At 49.6% G+C, this 10,941-nt stretch overlaps 1 protein-coding gene across 1 annotated transcript; it reads left to right on the plus strand.

The window, feature by feature from the left end:
- Nucleotides 1-443: 443 nt before the first annotated feature.
- Nucleotides 444-8,378, plus strand: Npy4r2 (neuropeptide Y receptor Y4-2). Its single transcript, XM_040747705.1, has 2 exons — nt 444-554; nt 5,363-8,378. Exon 2 carries the CDS (start codon nt 5,412-5,414, stop codon nt 6,537-6,539), a length of 1,128 nt encoding a protein of 375 aa, XP_040603639.1. The 5' UTR covers nt 444-554; nt 5,363-5,411; the 3' UTR covers nt 6,540-8,378.
- The last annotated feature ends 2,563 nt before the right edge of the window (nt 8,379-10,941 follow it).

Genomic DNA, 10,941 nt, shown 5'->3' on the forward strand with positions numbered 1-10,941 from the left:
CTGCCACCACGCCCCACTGCAGGAAGACACATTTTCTTAAACTCACGTTTAAGGAAACTGAGACTGAGAGAGAGGGAAAGACGGGGAGGAAGAGCGAGACCCCGAGGGCAAGCAGCTCGGTACATCCGCTGGCTGCAGAGTGATGTGTGGGGCGGACCAGTGTGCAGCCTGCACCTCGTTGCCTGGGGGCTGGCGGTGGGTGCGGCTCCCGAAGCGGGCGGTGCTAGTTTTGTGGGCGGGCGCGGACCCGGGCTCAAGCGGGGACCAGCGGGTGGCCCGGGACTAAGGAGTTCTGCTCTGCTGCTGGAGCAGGTGAGGCCAGTGCAGAACCATTATTTGCTCAGCAGGTTCGGGATGCTGCGGGAAAGGGGGCTGAAGAGCTCAAGGCATCCTCCGGGAAGCTGAGCGAGCTGCTTGGCCGGGGCACCTGCAGCAGAGCTTCTGGTGGGCTTCCCCCCCCGCCCCGGGATTTGGCTCCACATCTCCCGGCTGTGAACCTGGGCTTGGTGCTCTGGTCTCCTCAGCTGGGACGCAGTGACCTGGTACTTCGCTAGGTGAGTGCCTCTGAGGAAGTAAGCCGCATATCTGAAGTGTCAAAGTGTCTCCAGCAGGCATTCGGAGCTGGTGGCTGGTTGTGGAGATTTTAGGAGAGACTCATCGCCAGCAATCGTCCTTCCTGGGGTGATTGGCAATGTGTCCATTGGTTCTCCTTAGACTGGCTAGGAAAGGGCGCGGCCGAACTTTGGGTCGGGGGCGGCAGTGGGGGTGGGGTTGATGCAGCACACATGTTTCCAGGCTTCAACGTGAAATCCAGACAGGGTTTTGCTGACCTTGCATATAGGCTCCCCTTCCACCCAGGGTTACCACCCCCTGCCAATTCCTAGGGGACTTGACGCCAGAAGCCCTGGAAAGTGAGTGGGGTCACCAGGAGCAGAGTGAGGTCCACGCCTGTTTGAAAAAGACCCAGGGTTGGAAGAGGCAGGGGGTTCATTGCTGTACTGCCCTGGAGTAGGCTTTCTGAGCTATCTTGTGGGATTACAGGATAGTGAACCGTCCAACAGAGGAGGGAGGCCTCCAGGGACACCCCCTCACGTGTCTGAACCGCATCCCAGCATCCCTCCAGGCTCCTTTGGGACCTGACTCCAGAGAGGACCAGGTCTGGCTTTGCCAGTGGGTTGGGGATGTTGTCTTCAGCATCCTCCGACTACCTTTGCCTCAGCTTTGGCACAAGCTCATGTCTCGGTCCTCTTTTCAAGATCTGTATTTGGCAAGACGGGTGCCAGGGAAATTAGAGCCGGGTTGGCCAGGGATCCAGTTCTGCTTCTCAGAAACTGCGCCTTGGCCTGGGCCCTTCATCTCTGTAGGCTTCGCCTTTACAATGCAATCAATGGGGCTGGACAGATGGCTTGGGGTTAAGAGCACTGGCTGTTCTTCCCAAGGACCTGGGTTTGATTCTCAGCACCCACATGGCAGCTCTCAGTAATCTATCAGCACCAGACATGCATGTGGTATGCAGATATACAATACATGTAGATGAAACACTCACACACATTAAATAAAAACTAAATTTAGGGCCAGGCATGGGTGGTGCATGCCTTTAATCCCAGCACTTGGGAGGCAGAGGCAGGCGGATCTCTGTGAGTTCGAGGCCAACCTGATCTACAGAACGAGTTCCAGGACAGCCTCCAAAACAATACAGAGAAACCCTGTCTCAAAAAACCAACAAAACAAAACAAAAAGAAAACTAAATTTAAATGGAGCTAGCATTAGGTAGGACAGCAGAATTTGCCATCTTTTCAGCTCAACCCCCGGCCATGCCATATGGATCAGCCTGGTAATGCCTTTCTGGTGGGGCTGTGGTCTAGCTTATCAGTGGGTCGGCAAGTGAGAACCAATGTCTCTTCTGCACTGTGTCTCCCGGGAAACACGAACCCTCAGGGTAAGGTAAGGCCATTCCTTCTTGCCTCTCTTCTTACAGAAGCTTGCCTGTGTGACCTGTCTCCCAAAATCCCTTCAAAGCATCCTACTCCACTCCTACTTCAACTGGCTCAGCTCCTCTCCAAGCCAGGTCCCAGGTTGCCCGTGGCTCACAGAAGGGAGTTTTGCATGTGTGTTGCGAGGCCTTCTTCTCTGTGTCCATCTGGAGCCTCATCTTTAGGCAGGATGGTGGGGGAAACACATTAGGCTCATTTGGAGTGACTCTGAGCTAATCCCTGGTTGAGATGGGGTTGGTCCTCAGCTCCTCGATAGGGAGAATAGGAGTGTGACCCCTTCCAGCCCTGGGGCCAGAGGGGTCCCGCCTCATAGGTGAGCTCTGAGCAGGACAGGGCATGGCGGCACCACACATGAGAGCTGTTTGAGGTCAGCGCTGGTAAAGGGCCAGATGGGTCCTGGCATATGCCTCTGTTGGCATGTCCTTTTCCGGATTGGCATCAGACAGCTGCAGTCAGGTAGACTCAGAGGCCTGGGCATGGGCTTGTGTTGCCCTTTGTCCAGCTTCTGCTGGGAGATGAAGTCCCCTAGGATGGAGCTGGTAGAATGAATGGGGAGGGAATTAATATTTGATTGACACCTGTGATGATCCAGTTTGGCCTCGGGTACCTCTGCCTCCCAGGAGGTGGCAACGAAAGTTCCCGAGAGGGACCTTTTCCAGTCATCAGTTCCATTGTTTGCCCCAAGAAGACTTGAAAGAAAGATGCTGGGGGGCTAGGAGCTCCAAGTCCCACCTTCCTACGGCCCCAGTTTGTCATCTGCTTCCCTAAGACCGAGCCAGCCTGCCCCGGAGCATAGGTGCCATCCACTTGCGCTCCTTTGTATCACCCAGGAAACGGGGGCTCAGACAGTTTCAGTGCCTCACAAAGCCACTCTGCTGTCGGGTGGCAGAGCTGCTGTTTGAACCCAGGACAGGTGCATAGCCTGCCGGCCTCGCAGGACCCTGGCAGGGCACCTTGCTCACTTCTTACACATGCGATGGCTCTGTTTGTGTGGCAGGGATCTCCGCCGTTGACCTTAGAAGCTCTCAGATGACCTGGGGACTAGGCATAGACTCTTGAGTGAAAAGTCTCCCCGAGCCCCTGTTGCCTGCTGACCTTCAACCTCATGGTCTCGCTCTGGTCATTCTTAATCTTGGTCTCTTTAGTCCTAATTGGTGACACTTGGGCTGAGTCACGTAGCTTTCTCCTCGGACCCTGATGACACCTACCCTTTCCTTCACCACTGGGCTCTATTCAGATGCGCCCATCAGGGCTATTCCACCTTCAGCGTGTTCTATGAAAGCAGTCAGCTCTCTTGACCCAGGCTCAGGCTTTGAGTGACTGGTCAGCAGTTTTGAGTTGTGGTGCCCTGGGCCATAGGCAACTGTCCTGTGAGTTAGAAGCCAATGGCTCCTCTGATTAAAAGGACAGGAGCCAGGCAAAACTCTGAGTGCTGCCTTTAAATGTCCTCCTTCTTCTATCTTGGCTCAAGCTACCCCCTACATCTAAGTGGCCTTTCTGGAATGCACATGGCTTGCTGGCAGCCTGCCAGTGGCTCGCCCATCATTCCAGGCCTGAGTTACCTCTCCAGTGTCATCGTTCCTCCTGCCTTCTCCCTCCTCGGGTCCAGCTGTCCTGACTGCTCACTTGTCTCAGGAGGCTGCTGGCCTCTGTGCTCCTGAGTGTGCTATCTCCCGTCCCCTGAACTCTGCCCTCCCCTTCGGCCATTCGTTTCCTTTTCATCCCACGAGATCTGGATTCTCTTCTCTCTCCCCGCCCTTAGCTCCGTCTCTGATCTTCCAGGTCGCAGATTCACACAGCACTGGCCGTGGGGAGAGCACTGAGGCCTTGAGGTCCATCTGCGTTCTCAGTGATCAATTTCTGTGGTCTGGGAGGGCCATGGCTGTATAGGTCATTTTGATGGTCCTTGTCCTTACCCTAGGGCTTGGCCCATGTTGGTCAAGCAGGCGATCAAAGCAATGCTCATCTCTGGAGTCTTCCCTGCCTGCTAACTCTCCTCTGGTCATGCTGGTGTTGTCCTACACTGATGTTCACACAGGGTCCTGGGCTTCGGTCCCTTTTGTGGCATCGGGGTCAGTGCATGTGACACAGATTCCCTTTCCTCTTAAATCCTGGTCCTTGTGTTTAGCCTGGTATATTTCATCTTGTTAAATTTGTCCAAATGTTTTTTTTTTATCCAGAAGATTGTGGTGTCAGCCAACCCATGTCGTTCCTTCCCCCATCCCCCCAACCAGAGCTGACGATAATCAGAGCATAAATTGTCAGTCAAATTCATTGATTTTGTAATGCCTGGGTGAGACTTCACTTCTACAAGTCAGGTCAAGTAAACAGTGACTAACATTTGTGACAACTGGAAAAACAGTTTACTGATCTCTAGCTAATTTAGCATTTCTGTAAAAACTGCATTTGATCTTGAAGATAGGTGTATATTGGGACATGGGATGTATATTCCCAAGCAGGCCTAGCTAATATATGACATCAAAAATTATATCAAACATTCTGCTATTAGTAGCATTTCTCAAAGGCCCCCAAACCATGTTCTGCAAAATCTTAAGGATACTTTGTTAAATAGATTCCTTGGCTCCATCCCATCCCCACTTGCCTGGTTCTCCTGGGGAGGGGCCCTGGAATCTTCACTTTAAACATGTCCCTGCGATGACCCTGATGTTTAGTGAAGGTTGAGAATGGCAGACTTGTAGGATGTCTGGAAAACCTGTGATGATTTCCAGGGGTGTGCGCAATAATATGGTGGGTGGTCCTCTGTGTCGGGCTGCCCATCACTGGCACTACTCCCTGACGGTTTTGGAGCCCAGGGTCTGAGGAGTCAGTGTTTTTAGAGAATCCATTGGTTCAGGAAGCCCAAGGGGAATGGTAGCTAGTGCCAGGGGACTGAGGTGTGTCAGGCACTTGAGCATAAGGATCTCTTATTGTCTTTGTTGGAATAACGTGACAAAGAGCTCTCTGTTCTACAAGTTCTTTATCATCAGAACTGCCTCAAATCCTGAGGTCAGAGGGAGCTTGTCAGGCAAAGTCAGATCAGAGAGTCAGATACCTTATTAGTTGAGTGAGGATGAGTAAAATGGCTGCCTGTGTGGCTTTTAGGTTTTTCACCAATGAACTAGGTTGACAATTCTTGTCCGAATAAAGTAACTAATATGCAAAGCACTGAGCACACACAGTCTCTGGCTTGCAGCAAATGCTGCCTTCAAGGTAGTGATTATTGGATGCCAGTGTCTTACCTTACCCTTATAGGACAGCTCTCAATGCCATGGCATAGGAGGGGCCAAGAACTTTCTCCCCCACCCTTGTTCTTATCTGGGTCCCCTCCGAGAGACACGATCCCTAAGTCCTATCTGTTGGCTTTGCAGGCTGCACCTCCGTTCAGCCCTGGAGTTCCTGGATCTTCTCCCACTCACCATGAATACCTCTCATTCCCTGGATTCCTTCTTCCCAGGATTCCTGCAGGGTAAGAATGGGACCAATCCATTAGATTTCCTCTACAACTTCTCTGATGGCTGCCAGGATTCAGTGGACCTGTTGGCCTTCACCATCACCACCTACAGCATTGAGACCATCTTGGGGGTCCTGGGAAACCTCTGCTTGATATATGTGACCACAAGGCAAAAGGAAAAGTCCAATGTGACCAACTTACTCATTGCCAACCTGGCTTTCTCTGACTTCCTCATGTGCCTCATATGCCAGCCACTCACAGCCACCTACACCATCATGGACTACTGGATCTTTGGTGAAGTCCTTTGTAAGATGCTAACTTTCATCCAGTGTATGTCGGTAACAGTCTCCATCTTCTCATTGGTCCTTGTGGCCTTGGAGAGGCACCAGCTCATCATCCATCCAACGGGCTGGAAGCCCAGCATTCCCCAGGCCTACCTGGGGATCGTGGTCATCTGGTTCGTTTCTTGCTTCCTCTCCTTGCCCTTTCTGGCCAATAGCATCCTGAGTGACCTCTTCCACCACAATCACTCTAAGGCTGTAGAGTTTCTGGAGGACAAGGTGGTCTGCATTGTATTCTGGTCCTCAGACCACCACCGACTCATCTACACCACCTTCCTGCTACTCGTTCAGTACTCTGTCCCTCTGGTCTTCATCCTGGTCTGCTATGTGCGCATCTACCAGCGCCTGCGGAGACAGAGGCGTGCGTTCCACAAGGACACGGGCAGTTCACGAGTCGGGCAGATGAAGCGGATCAATGGCACGCTCGTGGCAATGGTGGCTGCCTTTGCAGTGCTGTGGCTGCCCCTGCATGTGTTTAACACTCTGGAGGACTGGTACCAGGAGGCCATTCCGGCTTGCCATGGCAACCTCATCTTCTTGATATGCCACATGCTTGCCATGGCTTCCACCTGTGTTAACCCTTTAATCTACGGCTTTCTCAACACCAACTTCAAGAAGGATATCATGGCCCTCGTGCTGACATGCCGTTGCAGGTCACCCCGAGGGGAGTCTGAGCATCTGCCCCTGTCCACTGTGCACACAGACCTTTCCAAAGGATCTGTAAGGCTGGGCAGCAAGTCTAACTTCATATAGTCCTGTCTAGGCTTTTCCCTACTGTTTTCTTCTGACAGGTCCTTTCACTTAGCTAAGTTAGACACATTGCAAACTGGGGTAGCATCCTGTTGTTTTTGGCTTTGGCAGCCCCGACAGGCTGGCAAGAGACTTGAAGCTTGACATTCAGATGGTTTAGCCATTTGCTTCTGGGAGAGTTTTGAGTCCAGGTTCTACAGATCACATACACGGTGAACTTTACATTTGAGCTTTAGGGTGTTAGAGCCTAGGATGGCAGACTCTAACATCTGTTCAGCACAGATGCCTGACCTAAAAACCTTCATCCATGGCCTGAGTTGCCCAGCTAACTTGTCCTGCAACATATGCTGTGATCTTTCCAGGGATGCTGGGTATCCCAGGAGCTTTTGGCAGAAGCAGATCCTAGAAGCAGGCTCAGGGAGTTGGAAGCCCATACTAAAGTACTTGTTGAAAGGAACAGGGGCAGTAGGAATGGGCTACCATGAATGTGACTGCCTGACCCATGGAGGTCAAAGTTCAGTGCCCCTCCTGGCTGCTGAACTGAGTTCAGGGGATCATCATGTATGGATTAGACAGCTTGTCCTTAGAAAGAAGGACATGCCATGATTGCTCTTGGCCCACATGGGACATTGCAGCCCAGTTCTGTCTGTGTGGAGGGACCTTCCAATGAAGCAAACACACTAGCCCCATGGGAGACTTGTCCCGCACTGAGCAGTGTCTGATGGGAGACTTGTCCCGCACTGAGCAGTGTCTGATGGGAGACTTGTCCCGCACTGAGCAGTGTCTGATGGGCTTTCTGGCCCGGGTCCCTTACAAGCACATGTGAACTGATGCACGGGACAGGTGCTTTTGGCCGCCACTTCTTCCGTCTCGTCTCAGCTTTTGGTCACCCTTCCAGTCTAGCTCCTTGTTCCTTGATTTTGAGATTTCTTTTGTTTCGTTTTGTTGAAATGGGGTCTTACTATGTAGCCCAGGCTGGCCTAGGGCTCCTGCCAAGTCTCAGCACTGATTAAAGTGTAAACCAACACACAAAATGAGAGATGAGCGAGGCACTCTTGTTCTCTAGTACAGGCTATTGCTGACTTTCAGGCCTACCCTGGCAACATGTCATTGTCCAAAGTGCATGCACACATGCGTGTGCGCACACTCACTCACTCACTCACACACACACACACACACACACACACACACATACACACACACACCAAATAAAAAGCAGGAGCCTCAGACTTCTCCAGACACTGTTCTGGTGACTGGAACTTATGCTTTTCATTAATTAGGCTCAATGAGGCTAAGATGCCAATGGTTCCAATAGGATATTTAGCGATGGTGCTAGAAACGGGGATGCTATGGAGACGCTCCGCTGAGAGTCTTCTGTTTTCCTCCCCACTTGGTTAGGATGACCTTAGTCTACCCGGATGGCTGTTTCCTGATCCCGGTGTCCTGGTGTCTGATGGCCCTTGAGATTTCTTGGTTACCAGCTTCCTTGATGCTTGCCAATCCAAGTATGTTCTGAAGACCAGCAGCCCTTGCACTTGGAGGCTGTTAGATATGAAGACTTTGTCGCAGACGTGCTGAATATGAATCTACTTTTGACCGGAATATGCAGGTTAATTGTAGACACACTGAAGTCAGGAAGCTTTGCTCTGGGAAACAGGTCACCCTGGGACTAGGGGTTATTGGGTGAAAACCTACAAATGCACACTCTGGCATCTGGAGTGGATCCACTGTTGAACTGCTGGAAAGACATGCTCTGTTTCAGCTGTCGTTGCCCTGGCTGCATGTGGACATGTTTCTTGTGACGCTTTTTCATTATTCAATGAAATAAATACTTGCCAAATACCCAGAGTGCAAAGTTCCATTCATAGGGAGCCTGCCCTTTGTATTCTGCTCTATTTCATGTAAGACTATACCGTTAACAGTTTTCCATCAGTTTTGATAACTGCTTACCAGTTCAGAAACTGCTGGCACCTCCCAGTATTTCTATGTAACACGTTACAGTGGAAGGTTGGGGGGAAGGTTCCTATGATGAAGTTAGTAGCTGCTGTGTATGGAGAAATGCTAGGATTAGAACTAGAGACTATTTCCACAAAGCAAGCCTAGGAGTTCTAAGACTGCGAAGCCTTATCAAATCCTGGCAGTAAGAGCACAACCCTAGTTAATGCTAGCCTTTTTCTCTTAAATAAACAACCTTGACTTGCTTTATAAAAGTAATCCTGTTCAAAGATAAACGTATTCCAAAATAAAGTGCAAGTTAAAAAATTATCCACAGTTCCATAGTTGAAGGATAATCACTGCTTATATTTTTGGGACTCATTTTTAGTTAATATATGCATATGTCTGTTTTGAAAATATGATGGAGATTAAATTGTGTATGTATTGATATTTTCATGTATATGCTATTTAAGGATCATGTAATAATATTTAAGGATTATTTCATCTGAGACAGGCTATTGCTGTGACTTAGACTACTGTGGAACTGACTGGATAGCCTAAATTGGCCTCCTACTCTCCTGCCTCTGTCTCTTGAGTGCTGGGATTATAGGCTCGCACGACCACACTTGGCTTAGCTTGAGTTTTTTTTTTCAAGACAGGGTTTCTCTGTGTAACCCTGGCTGTCCTAGAATTTGCTCTGTAGATCAGGCTGGTTTAGAACTCAGAGATCCTCCTGCCTCTGCCTCCAAAGTGCTGGGATTAAAGGTGTGTGTCAATGATGCCTGACTTTTCTTTGTTTTTTCCCTCCCTTTTTCTTTCCCTTCCTTCCTTCTTCCCTCTCATTCTGTCCATCTTTCTTTCATTAACTTGTCCATCAAATATGTTAGATGCTGTATTATCTACAAAGGGTCCAATGGTAAGCACAGTAAGGTCTCTAATTGGTATCTTTAATTATTCCAAAGCTATTCTCTGCTCTTTCTTCTTGCTCTTAAGGTGTAGTTATAAACACATAAAAGATGGAGGCAGGAAAGAGAGATTTATTTATTTTAAAAAAGATTTTATCTTGAATTATGAGTAAGCATGTATCTATGTGTTGGCTTGTGAACCTGAGTGTAGGTGTTCATGGAGACCAGAGGTGTTGGGAAGCCTGGGTCCCAGATTATAGACAATCAGTTATGTAGCACCTGATGATGTGGGTTGGGTGCTGGGAATTGAACTTGGGTTCTCTGTAAGAGCAGTATCTGTTCTTAACCCCAGCTATTTCTCCAACCCTGGGCTGCTGCAGAAGATTCACAGTTTACCGTTATCAAAGTCTTTGTCCAGCAGTACCTGGTCTAGAGGCTATCTCTTTTCCTTCTTGTGCTCCACCCAGCCCTGTGAGCACAGACCTTCCCATGTTCAGCTGCTGGCTCTGTGTGAGGCTGCAGGGGTTCCGTGCAGGACTGTGGTTGTGTGTGAATGAGAAAGGCCTTACTGAGGCCCATGCGTTTGAATACTCAGTCCCCAGTTGGTGTACCTGTTCGGGGAGATGGAGTCCTGCTGGAGGAGGTATATCTGGGGGTGGACTTTGAGGGCAGATAGCTTTGTCACACTTCCTGTTCCTTTTCTCTTTTGACGTCCAGTGTGTGAATGAAATGTGATCTCTCAGCTTCCTGTTCCTGCGCCCATCTTCCCCGTACACTATGGACTCTATTCCTCTACAATCATAAGTCAAAAAAAAACTCATTTCTCTCCTTTTTGTCAGATTATTGTTTTTCACGGCAACAGAAAAGTGACTAATGCAAACATATACTTCATCTAAACTGGGCACTTGAGTCTTGATAATGACCATTCCCGGAAAGCAGGAAAAGCTACCTTGAACGTAGAAATGTGTGGAATCCCACTGTAGATAAGTCCAACCCTTTAACATAGCTCGACCCCAGCAATCTCTCTCTCCAGCCTACCTGGGCTTCACACTTTTATTTATTCCCGCTGTTTTCCCTCCTGCCTCCCCGAAACCCTCTATCCCATTAACGACTAGTGTTTTACTACTGTTTAAGTAAGTAAATCCTACTTTTCCTTCAAAACACAAGTTCCAAGTCACTATTCATGATTGCATTCATCCAACAAATACTGATGACTCATTATGTGGCAGGAACATGGTGAACAAGACTGAAAAGGAATTATCTAAACTGAGATTCTTAATACTGCCTGTACTGGCTGGTTTTGTGTGTCGATTTTACACAAGGTTGCTCAGAGAGGAAGGAACCTCAGTTGAGGAAATGCTTCCTTGAGATCCAGATGTAAGGCATTTTCTCAACTAAGGATCAATGGAAGAGGACCCAGACCATTGTAGGTGGTGCCAGTCCCTGGACTGGTGGTCCTGGGTTCTGTAAGAAGTGGGCTGAGCAAGTCATGGGAAGCAAGCCAGTAAGCAGCTCCCCTCCACGGCCTCTGCATCAGCTCCTGCCTCCTGCCTCTGGGGTCCTGC

The sequence above is a fragment of the Mesocricetus auratus genome, unplaced genomic scaffold (genome assembly GCF_017639785.1).
Source record: "Mesocricetus auratus isolate SY011 unplaced genomic scaffold, BCM_Maur_2.0 Super-Scaffold_100006, whole genome shotgun sequence".
Lineage (NCBI taxonomy): Eukaryota > Metazoa > Chordata > Mammalia > Rodentia > Cricetidae > Mesocricetus > Mesocricetus auratus.